The 26133-nt window shown below is 39.3% G+C and overlaps 1 protein-coding gene across 1 annotated transcript in view; it reads right to left on the bottom strand.

Annotated features, from left to right (window-relative positions):
• The window catches only part of LOC145782187 (unconventional myosin-IXb-like), a 44335-nt gene extending 18202 nt beyond the window's left edge, over positions 1-26133 (bottom strand). Inside the window, exons 1-18 of the mRNA XM_082593956.1 lie at positions 25324-26133; positions 24978-25072; positions 24116-24178; positions 22797-22896; positions 21515-21664; positions 20697-20861; positions 20126-20245; positions 15471-15605; positions 10638-10753; positions 9199-9340; positions 8037-8220; positions 5172-5253; positions 3808-3952; positions 3181-3261; positions 1946-2077; positions 1307-1633; positions 832-923; positions 108-293 (exon numbers count right to left, since the gene is read on the bottom strand). Coding sequence (XP_082450082.1) covers positions 108-293; positions 832-923; positions 1307-1633; positions 1946-2077; positions 3181-3261; positions 3808-3952; positions 5172-5253; positions 8037-8220; positions 9199-9340; positions 10638-10753; positions 15471-15605; positions 20126-20245; positions 20697-20861; positions 21515-21664; positions 22797-22896; positions 24116-24178; positions 24978-25072; positions 25324-26133 — 3125 coding nt within the window. The remainder of the gene's footprint in view (positions 1-107; positions 294-831; positions 924-1306; positions 1634-1945; positions 2078-3180; positions 3262-3807; positions 3953-5171; positions 5254-8036; positions 8221-9198; positions 9341-10637; positions 10754-15470; positions 15606-20125; positions 20246-20696; positions 20862-21514; positions 21665-22796; positions 22897-24115; positions 24179-24977; positions 25073-25323) is intronic.

Raw genomic sequence — 26133 nt, 5'->3', positions numbered from 1 at the left:
TTACAGCACTATCTGTCAGTCATCCAGGAATCCTAGAGTTGCCTTTTATTTGGGAGAGAAAATTATCCACTTAGGTAAGATGGCAACGGTCACAATGACAAACTCACTTGATCGACAACGCTCGTTCTTCCTTCATCTTTTGGAGCACAACACGGGCATTGTAGCCGCGGTAGTGCGTCTGTATAACAATGGCGGCTGCTTCTTTCCTCTTCTTGTAATTTTTCAAAAATCTTTGAATGACGCGAGCACAGCCGTCTTCAACTCGTGACTTTAACAACTTTTTGATGTAGAGCCTGGCAATTCATCGATAATTTGTTTATTAAACACATAAAGGACCCATGTTAGAAATATATAAAAATAGAGAAAATGTTGAAGTTATGCTCGTGAATGAAAAATGGGAGAACGACCAGTATGCAGCGTATTTCATCTGTTGTCAATAATCTTAAGGTGAGTAAATAACTTCAGAATCGAATGTTGAGTCATAGAGTTACTGGAACAGTTAGTCTATTGAAGCAGCAAAGACCTTTCGCTTTTGGAAAGTTGCATAAGGTTGCCATGGCAGACGGTGAGAACATGGAGTTTTGTAGAAAATTTAAATTGATTATAAAGTTGTAATATGTGACAAATTGGGCGCTATCTCTAAGTATATATAGAATTGGGCCTTATTTCTACTGTACGTATACGTAATTCTATGTTTAGAACAAATAAATTTAGAGTGAACATTTTCCAGGCCAAAAGAGAATGTTTTGTGGCCTAAATGTAGAGCACGCCTAATTAGGGCACTTCAACCAGGCAGTCCATGGCCAGTATAAACATTGGAAGGTGACTTACCTCTTTCTGGCTAGGTACCCCCGACAGTGAGCTTGCAATTGAATGAAAAATTTATTTCTGGCAACACGGCCACGATACGAATGCCAGGCTTCCTGAGAAAGATAAATGTCATGAAAAATACAAAGAATATTTCACTCCAAGCTAACTTGAGGCCACGCAATATTTACTTGATGTGTTTTTAGTAACATTTCAAAACACTGCATTCGAACTACAGACACTGCTGTTTTGGTGGAGTAGATTGCACATTGCAAGATACACCAAATTTAGTTGCTACTCACTAAAAACTTAACCGCCGGTTTCACCTTATTAGGATCATCAAACGGTACTTGCAAGTAAATTAAAATTAATAAAAATAATTAATAAAAGTAAATTGCAAGATATACTGTTTTTCCATACATCAATTATGATTCTATTTGACTTGATTCTTTACCCAAAGTCACTTTGACTACAACATAGAGAAAGCATGGTAGCATACTTGGATAATTTCAGCAGCCAAGTGCCATTCTTCGATCACCCTTTGTGCCGCCATCATCCGCCAAAAAGACTGAATTTTCACCACGGCGTCCCTTTGCTGGTTGTAAGACTTGCGACAAAGGCAACCGCGAAAGTGGGCTTGCAGGACGACAACTCGTTGCAGCACTGCTTTGTGGATTTGGTCTTGCAGGACATGGAAGGCGAAATTGCGAAGAAAAATCTGAGTTCTACCCATTTGAAAATGAGTTTTAGGCACAAGGTTCAAACTCAGCAGAAAAGTCTTGATTTGTTCGAGAGAAAGGAGTTGAGTGGATTTCGGGAAAAGCAACTGCAATATAAGAAGCACATTAGCTCGAGAAACCTACACAAAAATGTAAAACCTTCACCCAAATACGCCAAATGAAAAGGTGATTCTGAAATGGAGAAATAATGAAAAAAACATTATATGATGCAAAACCAGAAAAAACAATTGTCTGAGGAGTAAATTGCAAGTTTTCAGCTGACAGAGCGAATGTGCCAACAGGCCAGTTTTGTCGACTGCTTACCACAGGTCACAAATCGCCAAACATTAGCGTAAAATCCTGTCACCGTTATACAATCAGAAAAGGACGAATGACATCACACGCGATTAGAATCATACCCGGTATTTGTGTAGGAAGAGATCAGCTGTGAGTCTCTCTGGGTAGCGGGACTGCTCCAACTTGATCGTCTGCAGAGTCCCAGAGCAACGCAGCTGATGCAAGACCAACTTCTCGTCCAGTTTTAAAGGAATCTGAAATAAACAAAATAAATTCTTGCCTTTTTTTGGTGACAGCAGACTAGGCTACCGCAAGATGTTAATAATTATAATCAACTTTATGTCCAACGTTTCATCAACGACTGACTTTATTAAGGGGATGAAACAAGACTAGTTGTTTAAAAGAAAACGGTCGACAACCAATAAAGTTGCACTTGAAAAGAGAAACAATAAGTTACAAGTATTGACATCAGTTGTGAGTACAGCAAGTTCAGAAGCAAAATTTACAGGCGTGAAATAAAGTGCTAATGATACAGTAGCAATGGTAGCGCGTGTACATAAAATAGAAAATCAGATAGTTTAACAATTGGTAAATTAATCTTTTCCTGGCTTGAGAAGGCAAGATTAACTGGTGTATTCAATCAAATTTCTTGACCCTTTTAACTGAGGGCTTAATACCTGGCTTCGATTAATTTTACATGGACTGTTATTTAGAACACATTGATCAACGCATTGCAGAGATCTCATTTTGGCATCTCTGCAGTTTATTCGTAATTGGATCATTTTACAGATTAAAAAAATGGACACGAAGAACAAAAAGTTACTGTGACATAACAAAAAGTTACTGTTACATCTAAATTTGTGTAAGAAACGTCTTGTATTGGCGTAACTTGGCACATGCAGCTAGAGCACTGACATCCTGTAAACGTGCAGGGGGTCACTTGGTGAAGGAGAGGAAGTGATTCATAAGGAGTGACGACCAAACACACACCAACCGTTAACGGGGCGATCACGGCTGGCAAAATCAATTCTTTTACAATGACGTAAAATGTCTGCAGACGTAGAATCAATGTAAAAATGACATATTTTGCTCTCAGCCAAGTGTTGCTCAATCCGATAACAAGTTTGCACTTTTGGTGCCATGACAAGAAGACCAGTACTGGTTGCCACAATTCCCGGGCTTCCGCGAGTTGGAACTGTTGTGCTCAATGGAAACATCTTTCTCACTTTTTAGTGTTTTGGCATAGTTTTGTCTACTGCACGTCCAAGAATCTTCGACTTATGAAAAACACCACCAAGAAAAACAATTCTCTATCAATAAGATTGCTACAAAATTGTCCGAACATGATCAAGATTACCTTTCGATTATTTGGTTGGATACAACGGACGAAATAAGGTTCCGCTTTTTCCAGCGCGCTAAGAAGCGCAGCCATAGACGCCTGGAACGTAAAAACGTAAGACACGTAAGAAACGATAATTATCCTGATGAACACCCAAACTTTTCAGTATCACATTTTATCAGCACTTTAAACGAAGAATTTATTTTGATGAACACTACGTGCTGTGGGATGGCGCAGCGGATAAGGAGCTCGCTTTCCAATCATGCAATCCTGGTTCGACTCCCGGCTTAAGCTGGTTGTTGAAAAACACCGTTCACCTCTACTCAGGGTGTAACAAATTGGGTGGGCGTAGTTGCTGAAGGAAAGGCGGCTGAGAGAAAGGAACTGGCCACCCTACTCTCGTTAATGCCGAAGGCTTAGTCTAATGAGAACCTTATCTTCTCGTTCCCCGAGGCTTGAATCAAGTATGGGACTCACCTTACCTTTACCTACGTGCTGTAGATACCCCGAGTATTAATTAAATTACCATTTCGGTTTGTAAGTGCTAAAAAACCTTCTAAAAGCGATAAACCTTGAAGATTTTAGAGACAAACTTTGCTACAAAGATATCAAATATTAATTGATTAAGCCTTCTTAGTAACTAACCTGATATTGCTGACTAATACTGTTGCTTTTCTTCTTAGACCTCAAAGGCGTCGTCTTCTTCTTGCCATACATGCTCCCACCGTCATACCTGTATGGGTTGGTCGGAGGGGGTTTGCTGTCGCGGTGGTGAGACAGACGAGCCAACCTACAAGCAAACAAATGGCAAGCGACGGGTCAAAACTTTCATTGTTTGTCGTATCCAGGCTTACACCCAGTGATTGAAGATTTAGATTAAGCGGACGGGAAGGCAAGGAAGCCAATCTTCGTGTCCACCTTCAGGCACGCCTTTAAGTGTCTTGCCAAAGACACAGCCACATGCTCTTGAGCGGTGTCGAACCGGCGCCCTTTCAAACGTCGTTCCAGGGCTCTCACCACTCGGCAATGCAACCGACAAAAACCTTGATTGTACCGAAGTGTCGGGTGATGTGAAATGTTCGGTATGAAAGCCTCTGCATGACGCTTGGGAGGGCCTAGGTTCGACACCGCTGCTGTGCATGCAACCGTGCCAACTACAACAAGTTCACACAAGTTCTTGATGGGTGTTTAAACACATTCAACAGGCCGTAATTTAGCATGCACCTAGCAAGGAAACATAACACTATCTTACGTACATTATACAACTTCACGTACGTATCAACCAGTAAGTACATAAGCGCGTGAGATTGCACGATTTATACGACCCATTTCAGTACATAATCGGATAAAGTAATTTCTTAGGCTTGAGTGAAAGGAGTTTAGTTTGTGCATACTGCTACAGATAAAAACTGCATGCGTTTCAGCTTCCCTCTGTGCAAGTGACTGGTAAGCTTACAAATTTCCAAGTTAAGAAATGATGATCCGCGTGAGAGCATACGAGTCATACAGCTCAAAGAAGTTGATGTCTGTGGAAATTTCAAGTCAGCAATCCAAAACTTAAGTAACTAACTCTTTATAAAGTGGATTTACAACTGTTTTTATCACAAGCGAAAATCCTCACAATCGACTATACAATTGACACTTAAGAAAATAAAATGACAACTAAGCAAATGAAAAATTGTCAGCTTCTGGAAGAGACCTAACACAACTCCGAAGTAGAGAAGCAAAAACATAGAAAACGAGTGATGCATTTTAAACAAAACTTCTTCCTGGCAATTCAATAAATTTATTAGACTTTGCGTTGGCCTTAGCACCAAGTTAACGGTTTGACGTTACTTGTCAAAGCAAAGTATGTCGTCATCATCTTCAAGGAGGATACTTCACAGCCCACCAATGCCACAACGTCCTCATGGATTGGCTAAATGAAAGCTGCTTGGACTAATAACGTCATACGAAACAACAACCATCTTAACGAGTTAAATATCTCAGTAATTAACAATGTAACTTACATCTTTTTGTGCACAAAGGTAGCTTGGACATGCTTCCCGTCTATGTCGTCACACCTCCACAACTGATGACGTATGCGAGAGTCTATAGAATGGGAGCAGACAGTGTTTAAGTTGATTGGCTGATTGATAGAGCATGGGTGAACTTAAATTAATAAATATAAAAAATTGACAGCCATCCATATTCCAGAAGGATTCAGTTAGTTGTCGAATTAGTTGGTCGCCTGTCAGGCGATTAAAAGGACGTCTGTTCGATGTCTATAGTAGACATCAGGCTGCCCTTGGAAACATGGATGAATCCAAGGGGGGGGGGGGGGGTGCGGGAAGTGCACACCCCCCAAAAAAATTTCAAACTGCTATTATATTAGTAAACTAATGGTACTAAGATCTACTAGTATTACTTTATATTTTGAGATAGATCACAGCATTTTATATCAGCTTTCAGCATGTAACGAATTGATGTTGAGTAGATTATGGAATGTGTACCAATGGAAATAATCATGTGTTTTGTACTGCTCATGTTTTTAAACTTTAGAATCTGTATATATTTCCCAAAATTTCATCACGTTCTTGAATTTTGTTATACCGGTACCATAAGTTTTTTTTATTCATGCTTGTTTTTAAGACTTGATTTTTCATGCACACTCTCTCCGTTTTCAGGTCTTTATTAATATTAAACAAAAACATCTGTATTAACAACATGAATGCTTATCAGGGGTGCAACCTAATTCGTACCATGAACAATTCGTACTGTCAGTTCGTACCTTGAAAAGATCAAGAGAAAAAATTAAAAAAGCCGAAGTCGCTGATCGCAGTTTCCACAAACATTTTAAAAGGGTTAGGGTATCGGGTATCGGTTCTAAAGGTAAGATCGAGAGAAAAAAAATAGAACATTGCAGTTTCCGTTTTTCCGCACACATTTAAAAAAATTTGGTAATCAGGGTTGATCGGTTTAAACCGGGGCGGTTTAAACCGCCCGGTAAAAACCTGGTTTAAACCGGGCAGTTTTGACCACCTATTACTGGTCAAAACTGGTCAAAACCCCTTTAGTGTATGAATCAAGTTGATTTTCAGTTGAATTAAAAATATTACCCTCCATGTTTAATAATGATGTTCAACTATATTTTGTTTTGATCAACAATAACCTAAATGCTGGATTTGGAACAAAAAATATTCAATTTCTCTGTTTATTTTTGATATTTCAATCAGTTGGTTACCGTATTTTACGGACCATAAAGCGCATCCGATTATAAGGCGCACTGTCAATAAATTGCTTTGAAGTTTTTTGTTCAGACATAAAAAGACGCACAGGGCTATAGAACGCAACGTATTTTAAGGAATATAGGTTACCGTATAAAGCTCATTAAACAAAAATGCGTAAGAAATGTAAGCAAGTCACAATAGTACAATGAGCAAAAGAAAAAATGGGCCTAGTGAATATCACAGTTGCTAATTGCTTTTACCGTAGTTTATTGTGTAAGACGGTGGTTATTTATATAATAATAGTATCGGTACTGGTTTTGAGTGTAGGCAATAAAGCACTACTTGATCCATACATTAGGCGCACCAGCTTATAAGGCGCACAATCAATTTATAAGGAAAAAAAAAGGATTTAAATTGCGCATTATGGTCCGTAAAATACGGGTATTTTAATTATTGAGAAAATTCAAATTCTAAGTTTCTGATGAACCAAAAAATGCTTGGTAGAACAATGAGCAATTTGCACAGCCAACTGAAGTACCGGTACAAGAATTAATTCCACCAATTTTTTTTTTATGAATGTTTTTTTTATATATTTTTTATGAAAAACATTTACCATCAAATTTTGCTTGACAGGTCGGTATTGGCGGCCATTAATGAAAGTTCAGGCGGCCATTCGACGCCTGCATATCAAAATGGTCATAACTCACAACTGCTTTTATATTTCCTCAATAGTCCATAGCCCAGGTAGCCGACCTTTCACTACATACAAATATTTTTCTGGGTTTTGACCAGTTTTGACCGGTTTAAACCTAGTTTTCACCGGTTTTGACCACTTAGAGATCGACAAAACCAGTTTTGACCACTTAGAGATCAACCCTGCTGGTAATGATCCTAAGAGTTTGCCAAAGTCGCTGATCACAGTTTCCGCAAACATTTTAAAAGGGTTGGGGGTTAGGGTTGATCTGAGTTTCCACAAACATTTTAAAATTTCTGGTAATGATCCTAAGAATTTGTGTTTGTTTGCGGAAAATTTTACATTGTTTGCGGAAACTGCGATCAGCGACTTCGGCTTTTTTTAATTTTTTTTCTCGATCTTTTCAAGGTACGAACTGACGGTACGAATTGTTCATGGTATGAATTAGGTTGCATCCGCTTATCAGTATGCCAAATACAGCAGAGACACATTTTGACAGTGCTACACTGATGGACCTCCGTGAATGAAAATAGATTTTAGCGGCACCCCCCCAAAAATTAGAGGCTGGATCCATCCCTGCTTGGAAAGATTCTCGTGCAAGTGTCTTGAGAGAGGAACCTAGGCCTGGCTTCCTTGCCTTGTCTAAGAAAATCTTGAATTACAAGTAAGGTATCATCCAAGACACGATTGGTGAATTTATTGTCCGCTTTTTGACCACACCAAGCTTCTGGGCAACTAAAACATCATCAGCTAGTTGGAAGCTTATATTTTAGAGTTTACAATTCCCCAGTCTGTTTCAATTAAGGTCGATTTACATGCTCTGCACCCTGCGTTGCCGTTTGTCCATAAACATAAGTCGGTATGACTTGAGTGCTTCCAAGCCACAGAACGTGAATCGCGAGCATTACCATTGTACCACCGTGCAGGAAAAATAGTGACCTGGTCACGTCGGTTTTAACGTCAATACGTACCTTTCGTAGTGTGAGGGGCATTCTTGAAGGCATACACTGCCCGAACAACCGCTCTTAGTTTGCTCCACTGAAACAGTGCAGCTGGAGACTTAGAGATCACCTCTTGAACAAAGCTGGATTTTGTCGTTCGCAGCAGAGCTGTGATGTCATCACGCACTTGGTCGTGATTTTTTTCACGAAAATCCTGAAAAGTTTTGATTTCAATTAGCAGCCATGATGACGTAAATAGGAAGTTCTATATTATTATTTAGTCTGGAACACCGCAATTGTCTGAGGGGGGTAAAAGACAGAGCCCTCGATCCTTGAACTAGCAAAAAAGGTTCAAACAAACAAGTGATTATTAGACTTATATTACTGAACAACTACCTTGGGTCAAGTTTACTTTGAAACGCTCTTCTTTGTATAAAGCCTAGATATCTTTCCTAGTCTGAGAATTGGAGGCCTCTGACATCATCCTTTGGGGAGGGTAGTCCGGGGCAATGTCTGGATCAGTGTCAATCTGCCGTTGTTGTCCAATTCATGAACGCCTCATAACCGGTTTGGTGGCGAGGTCGATTGTTCAAATATTCTATGTTCCTCTGTGTCACGTTGACAAACCACGAAAGGCGCCCCCCATTTTTACATATTTGGGGAACAATCTGACGCCAGTGCGTAGGTAGTTGGCTCCAACCCTACCCTCCCACGAACAAATCTAACTTAGTGATGATCAAGATAAGGTGTTCACAAGTATTCCGTCATGTTAAAAAAAAGCAATCTCTTCACTCAGCAACTACATAATTAACATCTAGTTGGCCTCACGGTCATATCCCAGACAGCAAATTAGTCGTTTAATTTACTTTGCATTGGTCGGAACAAGGAAGACTCAAAAAACGTGGAAAAGGCGAGTTGAGGAGGAGAGCAGCAAGGTGGGCTTGACAAGAGAGGACGTGTTAGACAAAGTGATGTGGAGGCATGGTGTGAAGGCGATTGCGGCACTTCCACTTGGAGGTGAATCCGGCCACCCTCAGTAATGGGGACATCACCGGATTAAAACTGGACTACTACTACTACTGGTCGCCTACAAACGTTAAATCAATGTAATGAAACAACTAATTTGCTATCTGGGATCGAGATGCCTTATACCGTTAAAAAACCTGGTGAAGCAGCTTTTCAAACTTGTTACCTTTATCCTATACTTGACTTTCCCTGCATAGTGCTTAATGATGAAGACATCTTCTTTGACGACTGGAGATTCATAATTGGGGTTGGTGCTATGTACTCGGTTGAAGTTTGACAGTAACGTCTGGTTATTGGCCCCAGGAAAGCTAGACAAATGCAATTCAACACTCACTTAGCAAATATTGTCGTTTTTATGTCGCCTGACATTGAAAAATGACAAATTTTACTAGCTGGATAAGAGGTATGCTCAGTCAGAAAATCAGTTTTTTGTATTGATTCTACGTCTGCTGACGTTGAATCATTGTAAAAAATGATTCACTGGCTGGTAAACACACCTCGACGAAGGGAATTCACCATTATTTGATAATTTTCTAACAAAAATGTCTTTCAATGCATTTGACCTCGTTATTTCTAGTCCCAATAAACAACGAGCAACCTTACTAAAGCTACCGAGATTAAACAAAGAAACGAATCAGTGCGTATTAACGAGAACCATTTCATAAGCCGTTTCCAAGTGACTTCCTGGATGGCGATACAAAGGAAAGCATAGAGCAAACAGTAAATCAAAGTCGGATTCGACAATATCAAGCCATCAGAGATTTCGCCCACATGAACGAACCGTCACAGAACCATCAATGACGTCACAAATGTTCAGGGGTGATTTCTAATCAAACGCCTACAAGAGAGCAGTGAAACATTTCATCAACCGGTCCAGCGAAACTTGATACAAAGGTTATATAAGTTGACTTTCATTTTGTTAACATTTCCTTAGTCAGCTCATGTCGCATCAACGCAAAATAACACATTGTGCTTGATGGAAACAAGGCACGGCTTCATAGGAAGCAAATCAGCCTTTTTGTATCGGTTCAACGTCTATAAACGTCTTAGACTTGTTCAGAAAATCTGTCCTTTTTCACATCGTTTATGTTTAACGTCCACATCTCTACACGTTGAATTAATGTAAAAAGGACAGACTTTCTGACTGGGCTTTGACCATCACATATCTGAGTGTCACAATTCATACCACCCTTGGTGTATGGTCACTTGAAGGTGTAACTCAAGGTGTAGCAGGCTATCTACATCAGCAACGGCAAAATGGAACGGTTTATACCCAGCGAGCGGGTTTGCATAAATAATTTATAAACCATTTGAGATTGAAAAATAAATTTAAAATTCTCGGATTCTTTTCAACATTTAAACCAATATAGATGTAACACGGCGCTTGACTTTCACAAACTACATTTTCTTGACAAAGAAAACTTATTTGCACCACACATGAGTACAGTTCCGCCTACAAAACCATAAATGAAGTTGAACTACGGACAAAACATATCATCAGTCACTCTAACAAACTACTTCTGGTTATGAGCAATTATTCGGATTTAGATGCGATGTTAATTTCAAAGCAAGATATTCAATTTAAATTGTAGCTGCGAAACTTACTTCTCGTCAATGAGATAAAACAATCCCATTGGTTTCTTCTCGTACAGTTTCAGACAACCTGAATTGTCTGCGTAGTCCACCTCCTTCCATGTGAGACCCTCCTCTCTGTATGCTTCCTGCAACAAGATAAACTCAATATATCAACAATCACAGGTCATAAGTTCAAATCCACACCAAGGCATAGTTGCTTTTTTTCACGCAACGTACACTTAGTCATCGCGAAAGCAAGAACGCTTGAACCACGATCCAACTTGTCAAGAGAATTTTTGACACCCTGACCGACAGTGTAGTGGTTAGCACGCACAACACCAACGAGTTGGTGGAACGAAGATTCAACCCTAGCCCTCTCAACAACTTTTTTCTTTTTTGCCTACCAGCCGCTATTTCCGAAGCCACGTGGTATAAATAAAAACAATATATGGTTATGCTGTCACAGGCCTGGTCGACTACAAACCGCTTTAAAACCGAAACGGTGAAGGAACGAAAAATTACTAGTTACTTCTTCAAGAAAAGTTTAGAACTTTAGACAAACGCATAATGCATACAATATATTATACCCATGGCGACCTATACTACTGGGTTGTGTATTAAAATTTTGTCCCCAATTAGAGAAAATTTCAAGGTTTTCAGGGAAACAATTTGTGCTTGGGGAAATTTTGAGCTTTTGCCGAAAATCCGGCAACACTTGTGTTTGAGAGGAGAAAGATTTTTTCTGGGTGAAAATATTGGCAAAAGTACAAGCTTTAAAGAAAGATGAAGACTTTTTAGTGACGAACTGCGATGTAAAACGCGCTAGTGAAATAGCACTGCGACTGGGTAACATTTCAAAGTGGCTATAGGGAAATTCATTTGGCGAAGTCTGGCAACACTTCAAGATTTAACTTAACAGTGTTGCTGTAGCTTGCGCTGTTTCTGTGCTGTGAAGCCCGAAGCCTTACAGTACAAATTGAATGGGGCGCTAATCGCTATATAAACTATGAGTTTCATTACTAGGCCAGGCACTGACAAATCAAAGCATGAAAACGCACAAATATGAACTCGGCTTACGGCGATTGAGCAGTTTACTGGAGGCACCTTGCTATGCATTGCGCAAAGCTCACTGCTTGCAGTTTGAGCACTTTGGCAAGGTTGGCGGTAGTACCATTTTTGGAACTTATTATTATTGTAACTGTCTCCGCCGCCAGTGTAGCCAAATCGTTTGGCATCCGCTGGCTTCGATCAGTCTTTCAACAAGGTTGATAGGATCTCCATTCTGTTTTGTCCTTTGCGATGTTTTGCAATCGATGGAGATGTGGTGTGCTGAGCAAGGATCCCAGGCCAGCTTTTCTGATGTCAGATCTCAGCAGTTGTAATAAATTGGTACGGTGACGTCCGGTTCGGCCTTGGTACTTTTTGCTGCCAATTATTGCAAATTCAAGGGCTTTCTGAGGAGGTGAGTCCTGGTGAAGTCTCAGAATGTGTCCAAACATGTTCCATCTCATGGTGGAGATCTTGCAAGACAATGGTTCACTGTTGCATATTTTGTAGAGATTTTTGTTCGAGATAAGACTGTTTGGCCAAGTATGACCAGTTATGACACGTAAATGTCTTCGATGACAGGCATCCAATCTTTCAAGACTTGCTTTGGTAACAGACCAGCTATTACAGTTGTAGATCATAATTGGGATGCAGTACGCGTTGTACAATCTTAGTCGCAACTGTAATGGGATTCTCGATCTCTTGCTCCATAGTTTCCAGTGTGATCTGAAAGCGACATTGCCTAAATTGCAGCGGGATTTGACATCGGCAGTGCTGCACAATAATGATCCCAAAAGTTTGTGTGTACGCCATTTTTCGTTTCCTCGAATCGGTAGGCTATCAGTATCAGTTTCATGTGTGTCTGCAAGAAATATGTGGGTGAATTCAGTTTTAGTCTCATTCATGAAAAGATTGTAGTTTTTCAGGTTCTTTGTAGCAATAGATTGTAGCATATCAAGTGGCTGTCTTTCCTCATCCAGAAACTCAACATCGTCTGCATACTCCATTTCCAAAGGCATGCATGTGTCAGATATAGGGGGGTTTGGTCTGGAGGACTGCTCTCGCACTGAGCTCAATGCTGCAGATAGGTAGCAGGTGAAGAGTATTGGGGAGAGGCTGTCTCCTTGAGGGGAACCGATGGTAGTCTCAAAGTTTGCGGACATTTCGTTGTTAATGCGCACATACAGTTTCGTGCCAGCTAGCAGGGCGCGGGTTAGTCGCAGTTCATCTTCATCACAGCCAGCTTGGTCTAAAATTTGAAGGATTTTTTTGCGTTTGATGGTGTCAAAGGCTTTGGACATATCTATTCCCATTTTGTGGAAGTCCCATTTTCTAGCCATTACCACTGAAACGAGCATACGTTGTGCCCAGACAATGTCAGCACAGCTTCTGCCACGTTTGAAACCGAATTTTTGGAACTTAGGTACCACAAATGAGAAAATGCTACACGGAGGTATATATCTCCGTGGCCATACCAGTGTATCTACTGCACTGAGGAGGCCGGAACGGTGTGCACTGTCTGCAGTTATGAACTCAATATTATATGCAAAGTGAATAGGAAGAATAATTAATTAATCAAATAAGTGACCGATGATTTCACAACAAATCACAAGTTCACATCAGCGACTGTTCCACAAAAGCTGCAAGAGTTTAAAGACTGCACAACTGGTAGAACGTTTCAATTTTTTTTCGCCGCTTTCATGACAGGCATTTAATTAAAACTAAAGGCAACAGAGTCAGATTTAAAATGAGGAGATTCTGATATTGTAAACCAGCAAATCTTTCGTTTTTAAAGCTGATTCAACGTCTGCAGATACTGCAGAAAAAGGTCGATTTGCAGGCTATTGGAAGTTTACTTGAAATTGTTTAAGTATACGTTGAAAAAACGTTTATCTCAAGCAAAATGCCACTCCAAAAGCAACAGAAAATTTGACGGCGCCAGCTAGCAGGCTCACCAACTACGTCAAGTTAACAAGTACAGAGTAAACAAAACATATTCTACACAGCATTCTGAGCACCACGACTGATGTAACTTTACACGAATTCAACGTAGCTTTGCAACGTAAATAACATAAACAACTAATCCGCTCGCGCTTGGAGCGATATTGAGATTTACGCCCAAATCCAACATCGCAGCAACGTCGAAAAACAAAAAACACTTTCCGAATAAAACGTTAATCTCAGAAGGAAGTCACCAGTGTACGAATCACTACTTTCATGCTTCCAAACAGCAAAATCCGTCATTCTTTACATTGATTCAACGATTGCAAACTGTTAAATCAATGTAAAGATGACGGATTTTGCTGTCTGAGAGCTTTTGCAAGTTGTGGCAGTGTGATTCACAAAAATGCGTATCAAGTACTGATCCTATGGGACTGACAAAAGCAGCAATGTTCATACTTACTTGCACAGCATTCTCATCCACAAACTATTTGCATATTACCTCAGCTGTAACGTACAAAAAGCTCTATACGAGGGCGTTGACTTTCCAATAAGGCGAACCTGGTTCGACACCCGGCTTACGCTGGTTGTTGAAAAACACAGCTCACCTCTACCCAGGGTGGAATAATTAAGGTGGGTATAATTGGTGAAGGAAAGGAGGCCGAGAGAAAGGAACTGGCCACCTTACTCTCCTTAGTGCCAAAGGCTTAGTGTGATGAGAACCTTATCATCTCATTTCCCGAAGCTCAGCATCTGAGTAGTATTATATAAGACCACCTTTACCTTTGAATTCATTACACCCAAAAGGTTATCACGCTTACTCACCCAAGAATGGTTGTTCAAACACGGACCACAACGCGCAGTGCTTAAGTTTCCAGTATGTGTGTAATCTGTGTATGTTCTTAAGCATTCTTCACAACCTATTACACTTCGCATAAAGGGTGCCTACTGCCTAGCTCACAATGGCAGCCCTTTTCAGCCGACAGTGACGTTAACTGATGTCATTCTGTACATCAGAGGTCAAAATTTCAGCCATATTGGCTGCCAAACATGTTTCAAAGTGTTGGTTCACGTCTAGTTTGTAATGTTGAAATGTATTTCCGTTTTCAAGCGGATTTAAAATTGCTACCTATACTCCACAGACAGCACAATCCGTCACTTTTGCATAGATTCAACGTCTGCAGACGTTGAATCTTATGTAAATGTGACGGATTGTGCTGTCTGGGACGTCACATGTACCACATTTTTTTCAGCTGAAAATAGAGATTCACAAAACATTCACATAACCCACAGTTCTTTGTGAGGCCAATTACAAATAAGCCCAACATTTCATTTCGGTACTACGACGACCAACACCAGTCATTTGCGCGACTGACGCTATTTCACAAGCACCAACCGCCATTGAACAATGCGCCGATTTCGATAAATAAGACAGCAAATCAAAAAGCCATTGAGATGTAAAATCTCTGTTCAGCCTGCAGTCAACATTACAAGGCAAAGCAAAACTTTGATACGTTATTGACATTGGGTGAAATCATCTTGTGTCAGTTACGTCTGTTTGCCGTGTTAAAGTCAAAGCCAACATCATCTTGCATCGAATCAATGTAAGAAATGTGAATTTCACGAGTTAAATGGTGAACGATTATTGACACACAGTGCCACCCATGACGGCATAACAAGCACTTTTACTACCTGGATCTTCGTCAGATTACGCAAAGTCACCGTCTAAAAACCTTGGTATGCCAGTAAAACATACAAAATCTCCAAAGTTGAGCAGTGTAACCATATTCACCAGTCACTTACAGTATGTTGTAACTCTGTCGGTAGACGGCATAGTAATGCAAAAATAACATTCTTTTCAAGCTAGAGTGTTACCTGTTCGATTTGGAAGGTGTGCTTGATGCAATAGTGCTGTAGGTGTTCGCTGGCGTAGTTAATGCAAAACTGTTCGAAGCTGTTCTTGACAAAATCTTCAAAGCCAAAAATGTCGAGCAGCCCAATCCAACGGCTCTGTAGCGAAACATAATTATGGTTTAGAGCTGATGAGATAGCATCGAAAAGCCCAAAGCACATCGGCAGTAATTTGTCGTCGTTTTGCAAAAAAAGGGCCTTTTAAAGGCATTTCCTTATACGACATGCAGAACAATAGCAATTTTCTCGTCGACTTCACACAGCCCGACAGTAAAGTACAAATTGCAAGTTCTCTCTGCGTGAGCTGCGGACAGAACCACATAAGTTGATTTCCTTGAGATATCCGCTAATCATTGATGAAATTAGAATCACAAAAACACATTTTCTACTCGTTTTGCATGATTCTTTCATAAGTCAAAGCATAAGTAATCTGGTAAACTATTCCAAAAATACTTCCAACGCGACATACAGCATAGTTGCGGCTTGCGGCTAAACATTGTAGTAAAACAATTAAATTGTTCAATGTTGCATTCAACAAGGCCTTAGTGGAGGTTGCGTTTTGGAAAAAAGTTAAAAAGTTAAAGAAAAAGAGTAAAGATGGATCGGGAGGCAATCTTTTTTAATTCAAGATTGCAATACCATCGAAAGGGACTTTTGTATGCACACAAAACAGCAATAATAATTGTAAGTCACCATTGCGGCGTGTTGAGCAGATCTAGCGCTTTAAAATTTAACTAGCTCAAATGAAGTTTGATTGAGCTGAATGCAAACACGCAAATAGTTAATATTTATTCAGAACTTGCAAATTCCTACAAATTAAGTTTGCTATACATCAGAAAAACATAAAATATCGAAACATGCAAAGATTGAAAGCCCAACCAAAACGAAAGTTAGGTCTTTATGAGCCAGGTTAGTCCGCCTGCCAGTGATCCATCACAATATACAATCGAAAGTTGGTTGTTACACAAAAACAACGTAAAGACACGTCACAATAACCATATTCATCTTGCACAAGCATCACAATCAATACCGTTACTCTGACAGATCATTATCATTGTTTGAGATTTCACTCAGTGACATAGATTCAATGAAGAAAAAGTAACAACTTATACAAAAAACTGGCACTATGGTGCAAAAAGCTTTATGGATGACACTAATCAAGCATTGACAAAGTTCCAGCCAGTCAACTTCGTTCCCTTTAACGTTGTTCTTTTTACATTAACTCGACGTTTTGTTTTACGTTGAATCAATGTAAAGAAAAGAATTTTGTTAGCTTGTGTGGAACGCTTGAAGGTACCTCAAACCAAGCCTGATTGAGTTGCAAATGACAGCGCTTCAACAGTAATGTAACGTCACACGTTACAAATCTGATGTGGACACAATGTTATAAGTTTATTGAAGCTATCATCTTACAATCGTCGCTTTACGTGTGATGAGAGACGACAGAAAGAGAACGACTAAAATTACAAGAAATTCCTTAACCAGTTTTGAAGGGCTGCTTTGTAAACTTACAAGAATGTGACTTAATGTGTCATGAATATAGTCCCAGTGCTGCAACGATCTTATTGCTTATAACCGTTCTAACATGCAAGGCTGATAGTGATAGAGTACATACATATATAACTAGCCAATCAGGAAATCAGTTCTTCTTCGCATTGACTCAGTGTTTGCAGATGCTGAATCAATGGAGTGATTCGAAGACTGAACTTATCATTGGTTGACCAATAAATAGTTGAATATTGAAAACTTTGGGTGTTCAGGACAATTATAGTTTCTAGCACTAGTTGCAACGTTCATCAGGCTATCATCAGATGAACGTTGCAACTGGTGCTAGAAACAATAAATTGATATTGGTTGAAACACCAATTTCATACGAACGTTTAGCACAAAATGGATGACAAGTCGATTTTAAAGGCTATATGTTTGAAGCGAGATTATGTTGTGCATATTTTTTACTGCATCATACAGTACATTTTTAAATGTTCTGGCTCATCATCAGCGATTATGTAAGACATTCTAAAAGAATTCCGTGGAAGTAAAAGTACCGAAACGGATTTGAAACTGCTAATAACTGATCGTTGACCGCCTAACCGAAAATTGAAACCATCGCTTTTGAAGTGTTCCCCAGACACAAACATCCGTCATTTTTACATTGATTCAACGTCTGCAGACAAATTCGTTATTGATGTGCTACATAACCCATCAAACTGATGTCGTATAATCAAATTTAAGTGAAATGTAACAAAACTAAAGCAACTACAGGTTTCTCGAACTGTTGGTAACCTCAACTAACACTACAGCTCTTAACTTTTGAAAAGATCAAGAGAACAAAAGTAGGCCTTTTAGAAATTGCCACAAAATGTGACATAGCTAGCCGTAACTCTACAGGCCATGCCTAAGGTCAAGCAAATTCTTTGGTTTTAGCAAAAAGTACTAATTTTCATAAAGTTTGTAACTTTGGGCTATGAGTTGTCAAAGTTTAGAGGTGCGTAAACTTGATGACTGTTTGAAGGAGTCTTTGACTACTAATTTTTTATTAGAAACCGCTAGTCCAAACAGAGCAACTGGAGTTAGACGCTTTTAAACAAGTCCTGTCGCGCTACTGTTTCAAGAGGATTCGTTGAATTAATGCTTTGTGTTGACGTAATTACTATTATGACTTGTGGCAACGCCACAATAGCTATTACGTATTTGGTGTTGCTCCAACATTAGTCACAGGTCGTTGATAGACGGAGGTAAAATACAAGCAGCTCACGACTCTGTGTCAAGGTTTCGTTTCCTATTTTCGTTTCATAAAGGGAAAAAAACTTAGAAAAACAAACTAGTGGCTACCCAGGCACCGAGACTAAACCAAAACTTATATGTTGTTCAAGAACTAAACAACAAACCGATTGAATTTTATCGTTCAAGTTATTCGCTGATTTCATTAATTTGCAAGCTTCCTTTAGAAGTTAATCCAAACAAGATGACCTAACACGATGCTCATCAACCGTGTGTAACTGTGTATAAACTTCTTCAATTAACAAAAATTGCACATAACTAATACAACATTGAGTTGATTGCATATCATGTCACTTTGGCTAAAATGCTTTCAGATAACGTAATAGTACATTTCTTTCATGCACTGTTTAATCGTGTCCTTGATTAAGCGGACGGAAAACCAAAGAAACAATCTTTGTGTCCACCTTCAAAAATATCAATAAATGCCTTGCCAAACACACTGGAGTGTGCTTGACATGGGTATCGAACCGGCGTCCGTTCGAAGTTCCATTACTCGCCTGCGAAGCAGATCATCACTGAGACAAATATTTCTTAATCTGGGATGCTAGTACCCCCTGATGGTGTTGAAATCAACTTTAGAAAAGATGATACGCTGTGGTGGAATGGTGGATGCATGAAAATACCATGAAGCAACATCACTGAAACAACTGGTGTCGGCTGCATTGCCTAGTGGTGAGAGCCCTGGAACGACGTTTGAAAGGGCGCTGGTTCGACACCGCTCAAGAGCATGTGGCTGTGTCTCTGGCAGGACACTTAAAGGCATGCTTGAAGGTGGTCACGAAGATCGGCTTCCTTGCCTCCCCGTCCACTTAATCTAAATCTTCAATCACTGGATGTAAGCCTGGATACGACAAAAAAACAAACAACTGAAACAACATGCACTATTGTGGTTGTCTGATTTTAAAGATGGTCAGGAGGGTGCTACAGTGTCCAACATGTTTACAAAGAAACAGTGATTTGAAGTTGTACCGGCAATAAATAAAAACTTTGCATAACAGTATATTGCTTAGTACATGGCATAGGCTACTCTAATCACTTCCTTGTCTTTTACAATAGTTTTTTTGTTAGATTGGAATCGACATGCACATAGTTAGATAACAAATAACTCAAGCCTCTAACTGTTACAAACAGTAAGAACCCTATTACAAAATAGTTGACAAACAGTCAAACACTGATCTAAAAGATCATACAATCATCACCACATTCACCAGGTATGCCACTGCTGGCAGATGGCCTTCATGTTGAGAATCACAGAAGCGGAAAACGTACAAATACCTACTTTACCAAGTCAAACATTATGTTCACAAGTCATACGCAATATCAGCCCACGTATTTGCAACACTGCGTATGTGCATTCATGTTCACAATGAACGCATCTATGCGAACATCATAAAGGTAAGTTTCACAACTGGTAAGACAATCTTAGACAGCAAATCAACCGTTTTTTACATTGATTCAACGTCTGCGGACGATGCAATGTCCAAAACGATTGATTTGCTGTCTGGGAAGTACTCCACCATCCAATAATGTCAGGTATTGACACACATGCTTACGACAGCCGCTAACAAAACTGCAGTATCTATTTATTTTATATGATACAAAGAGCTGTACAACAGCACAAGCTTTAAAGTTAATAAAGTGAGCTGCCAAGCAAAAGCTACTACACTTGGCAGTTTTCGAACAAACACCGCGAAATGATCGTAATCGCCACAACTCAGCCCGCAGTTTAGTTCTTTTTTGCTTCGACGTCTGCAAAAGTTGAATCAATGCAAAAAAAGCACTAATTTGATTGCTGGGAAGGTAGTAAATGACGCCTGGTCTCCATAAAAGTCATTCACCTGTGAACGCAATTTGCTGTCACGTGTTCTTTGAGCGAGGGCCATGTTGACGCTGTTCACCGTCCATTCGAACAAGCTTTGGTAAAGCGCTTTCGCCATGGCATCTCGAGTCGCCTTCGCCTGTAGGGAGAAGCAAACATGTCTGTACACAGATCTAAGCAAATACCGTGATATAAATATATACACATGACGGATGTGTGGATAGACGAACAAGCCAAGTGGAACGAACTTTAAGAAATGTTAACAGTCTTGACATAGGTATGGCAGCATGATTTCATCTCAAAATTTCGCAAGAAATTTCGGAAAATCCAAAAAGTAATTTTATGTTTACAATACGATTACGGTAGTATCAATGTAGATATAGTATTATTAATCAAAATTGAAAAGGGATTAAGACAATTGCTGCGCGGAAACAATCGGCCACCCCCACTAGTGGGGAACAAACCGACGATGGATTATGATGATGATGATGAGTAATCCCACCCCACAAAATCTGTTCGTTACATGGATTCAACGACCGGGGACGTTGAATCAACGTAAATAGGACGGGTTTTTCTATGTGGATAGGTACCTCGTTCAACTTCAAGTCCAACACAAATCGCTCTCCGGCACCGGCCTTCGCTTTCCTGGTCAGCAAACACTTCTTGACTAGAGCTGGGTCAAGCGCCAACAAACTGCTCACGCTGTCTAAGAAGCTTTCGTCTTCGATTTCCAATGCTTCGTCTCTTCCTTTTTTCTATCGAAACAAGAGCAATTAACACCATTGTCATGGATGAATAGAATTAAAGTTTAAGTTAGAAATTAATACAATAATTTTCTACGCAAAATATACAAATCAATGTTGCGATGCATCATGGATGCATACATTTGCATTAAGACACACACACATATAGAACTATACTGTCACTAAGACACACATCCTTGCTGTTTGAAGACAGTGGGTTTGTAACACATACCCCGAAAATATTGTGGATTCAGCTGCAGTCAGGAAATTGGCGACAGAGTGGAAAGGCCGTACCAACAAGAAAGTCAGTCCTTTTTTACATTCATTCAACGTCTGCAGACGTTGAATCAATATAAAAAAAAACTGATTTGCTTGCTGGGTAGATAAGCTCACAATCAATCGTATTGTTGTGGCTGCGCAGTGGAGCGTGACTGACGTTCGGAAGGGCTTCTGTTCAAGACGCGAAGAGAGGATGCGTATTGGCAGGTTACTTAATGGCGGACAATAACACAAACTTGCTTTCTAACCCACTTTTCAACCACCAAACAAAAATAACACGATAAAAAGTCTTCACCAAACCAATCAAGCAAGTGAGTAGTAAACTACGACCATGGTGCTAAAAGCGAAACCTAACCTACTGCATAAATCAAGCAAATACAACGTACAACTCGAAATGTAATATTCCCAAGCAGTAGAATGGCAGATATAAGTTTGAAGATGCTCTTTTGGGCTGCTTTGAAAAAGCCAATGACCTCCATAGCTTGCCGAAGCCGAGCTAACTCGGAGACAGCGTCATGATGAAGCATCATATTGTTCTGTAGAAGAAAAAAAACAAGTCGGTAATTTTTTGCATTGATCACTTAAACCTAAAATATGAGCTGGTTTTCTAACAAGCGTAGGCCGGACTGCTATGATTTATAACCAATAATCTGGTATATTTCCAATTTTGTGTTATTGATAATCATGATGATATGACTAACAAAACATCGGCACAAAAACATGTCAGGTTTCCAGCCTTTCGTGGCACTTCAACCTATGTCTAAACTAGATGCCAATCTTGTCTCATGCTAAGCAATTGCCATCACAAGCAAAAAGTCTGGAGAGTAGTTCCACAAAACAGTGTTATTACTGATTGCGTTGTTAAGCCCCTGATATTGATGATACGTTGCTTTTTATAAGGTACAAGCCAATCCGATTATTTATAAGGCTGGTAGTCGCATTATGATCTGTTTATCCCCGTGGCTTTAAATCTCAAATCATTGCCATTCAATTGCTGTACTGGGATTGACCGCCTTTAAAAGCCAGTCATTGGCTCCACAATGTACAAAGTGCAATGTTCCAATACAACAAGTGTCCTAACTTGACTTTTAAATCCAATCACGAAAGTCATATGGAAGCCAACGCAAAACATGATTCATGAACAATTTGATAAAAATGAAGTTGTTTGTATTCAAAACGCGCTAATGAGCTGAAGGTGTCTGGAGTGGAGTGTAATTATAAAGCAAGGGATGACTGCTTTTAACGAAAGTTTTGGTTTATTGAAAGAGAAAATTTAGATATGTGGGGATTTGAGGAAGTCATTAAGGTCACGATCAAAGGAAAATGGAAGATGCCAAACTGGAGTTTCACGTTTTTAGAAAGAAAATCTTTCCTGTGCAAGGTGACAATGTATTAACAACACTAACAAAAATTACCAAGTTGTTAAAGAATTGCTATTCATAAAAACTAAACACAACTCAGTTTAATTTAGTAAAGTCAGTTTAAAAATATACGCTGTACTTGTGACTATATTTCCGAAAAAATTTCATGCCTCATCGTATTTTTTTAAAGATGAACACAGAGATAGGCCTGCTTGCCTTCCTGTCCACTGTCCAGTGTCCACTTAACCAATCATTAACCACTAGGTATACGCTTAAAGATATGAGACATGCCCCACTACATAGTTACCTGGTCCACATATTCAAACACCATGTTACGATCTAAGTGCAATTCTTCCAATTCCTCATTTGTAGCTCCACACAACAAGTAGTAAAAGATGTGAAAGTTCCTGGATTAAACGTTGTTGTTAAAACGCTTGTAATGTGACGACATCATTTATAGGGGCAGGGAGAAACAATCATCTCTGAACCAGACGAGCTAGTTAAAACTGAAATCAAAAATGGACAGCAAAACATATATTGAACAATGAACATGGCTAGTTGGCTACGAAGACATGTTGACTTGGCCACTGCTATGAGTTTTACATTGCGGTTTCAATACCAATTCAATGACACAAGACGCCATTGTATACGGTATATACAAAGCAAGCATTCACAGTTTAACTTCCCAACTTGACATGAAATAAAGTCAATAGGGCATTTCAAAAGCTTGTTCAAGGCCAATATGGGATTCTTAAGAGCCAGGCTACGTCAATACAAAACGCGAGGGCAGATCGCTTCAATTGACTATTCCCATGAGTGCCACAGTCAGTGCTCTTGTCTCTTGATGGCGAAACAATGAAATTCAAATGTTGTATGCACGACAACTAAATACGCCTTAGCAAGGTACAGTTATGAGGCTTGCGGCAGTTGCATATCAATACAATATGGCATCAAATGGAAAGATTTATTTAATCAAGTAGACACAAAACAATGTTTTATTTTTGTTTCGATTGAGGCACAGTATAAACTCAAACTAACAACTAACGTCTAATAGGCAAATTTGATAAATGAAAAGCAATCGTGGCTGATAAAGGTTATTTCAAAAATGTGGTTTCATTTACTTAGTATAAAAACAGTGCAATTTAAAAGTGTATTGTTTCATGCCTTTGCCTGTGTAGTATATATTGCTAGCAGCAAAGAGTCGAATATGAAACGCTGCGATATGTTCGGATATTTGGATTATTTCCGATGCTATTATCGACAAACGACCGCACAGCCATGCCATGATCCCACAAGAAACCGCAGAGTCTTAAACTTTCCGCCTCAAGGCCAAATAGCGAAAATAAGAAAAATCAAACGCGATCGTCATTGTGTGCAACTACGCAGTAGCTCGACCGTGGTGTGTGAGAAACTACTTTCAAATCCGACGAAGTTAAATGCCAGCGTTGTGCTGGTACTAGCTGCCAGACAAAACAATGATCGGCCAGCTAACACAAAAACGCATTGCATCATGCATGCTTGAAAAAGAAAAAATGACATTTGAATTTAGCATATCTCTAAATACATGATTCGCTTATTAGTGTCAATAAACAGCGAAAATAATAAATAACGGTGATGTTCTGTTACCTTTCATTTGTTTCTTGGTGTACGAGACGAGATTTCTCCAATAAATAAGTTTGGATGTCCGCACTGCAATAAAAAGATTGCTTGTAAATGATGTAATTAAATCATCACACAAACAGCAAAGCACAGATTCTCTGCTTGACGCAAGCAAATACAAGAATAACAACTTTTGTCAAACTAAAATATAACTGATAACACCAAAGGTCAGTAGCATTGCAATATTACTGAATACAAGTGGGCAGACTATATATGATTGGCTGAATTTCAAAAAGTTTCTGCTTCACTTCTAAACCCATTCGATACAATAGGCATACATTGTCGTGGCCCAGTGTTTGATGCACGCGGAAATTATAAAGCAGCAACGCCCACCAGCATAACACTATTATACAACAACAAAGTTAGGCAGAATAGATGGAGTATAACCTAGCAATAATAAACCAAGTTTGAAAAATAAACTCATGTCACGCATTCAATAAACTGGTACTCATGTCTGTTTGTTGGACATTGTTACAACACAGTGAAGTTCAGTTGGAGATGAAAATATCAGTTACCGGTATATACTTGTTAATACACAAAAAAACTCATTCAGCTGAATTTAACATAATTTGGAGGTTGGTGTCTTTATGATAAGCAAGTTACTGTACAAGGAGAAAAAACAAAAAAATACAAGTTAGATTTTGCTTTATTGTTTAATAATGTCCAGTGGTTACATGTCTACACGAAGAGCACAATTTATAACAAAATAAAACAGACTGGACTTTTGGTTATAAAAAAACATAAACACTTAAACAGTCACAATGATATCAATATACCTATTTCCTATATGATATCTATACACTATCATAGTGATACCATGTAAACTTACCCTGACAAAAGCCCACTTTCATAAAAGTATATTCGAAGAAACTTTCCAAAGCGACTGCTATTGTTGTTATGCTCAGTCTGAGCATTTCCAAGTGCCTGTAATAAAACACAACAGAAAATCACCACTATGCTTTTAGTAGTTGCATGTAAATAATATATCCAAATCCAATTTAATGTTTAAATGAAGACAAGACCTCAACAAAAACAGCAGATGATGAATATAAACATATCTTGATACACATTACACACAGCAGATATTTTTTCTGAAAAGAATGTACAAATTTCAAAAATAGACACCGTAAATGAGAACACAGTAGGTACATAACTTTATACTGTAATTCAATTACCTCTAACACAGGTCCACAGCCTATAAGCATGTGCTCCACTCCAGTCATGTAGCTCTTTTGGCAGAGAGCAAGAGTGTGATGAACTAAAAAGTGAGTTGCTTGTGTCTTACCGGAACCAGATTTCCCAGTGATCACAACGCATTGGTTTCTCTTCGATTCAACCATTTTTGTGAATGCAGTATCAGCCACAGCATAAATATGTGGGGCTAATTCTTCTTTTTTTCGATTTTGATAAATAGTCATATATTTTGGATTATAAATGGGTAAAAACTTGTAAGGGTTGATAGAAATCAGCATGTTTGCCGTGTACGTGTAAATCTTGTCCTTTAAAAATCGCATTTTCAATACATCAAGTATTTTATCCTGCGTCAAATTTGATAAAGCACACAAATCTGGATAATCCTCTTCAGCAGGCTCAGTGGGTGGGAGAAATCCTTTACGAGCCATGTGGCGTTGCGTCAGATCTTCATTAGCTTTGGCCTGCCATACAGGAGCTCCATGATAAAGAACAGTCCCATCTTTATCAGTTTGGCGTAATATAAACTTGTATGTGTGTTGAAATTGGACAGGCCAAAGCAGCATCCTTTGAACAGGGTGATCGTATTGAGCCAGGACCATTTCTTCTCCTTTGTGATTATGAAGTTCAACAAGTACATAGGATAAATCATTGTCAAGGTCCAATCGAGACACCACTTTATCCACAACCTCTGATGCTGTGGTTCTCTTAGTGGCAGGCACAGTTTGTACCAAACAGTCCTCGGATAATGATCCTGGATGGACATGGAGAGAATATGTCATATCATCTGACAT

Source organism: Aplidium turbinatum, chromosome 13 (genome assembly GCF_918807975.1).
Source record: "Aplidium turbinatum chromosome 13, kaAplTurb1.1, whole genome shotgun sequence".
Lineage (NCBI taxonomy): Eukaryota > Metazoa > Chordata > Ascidiacea > Aplousobranchia > Polyclinidae > Aplidium > Aplidium turbinatum.
The sequence above is the reverse complement of the archived record's forward strand: the minus strand, read 5'-3'. Positions and strand labels throughout refer to the sequence as shown.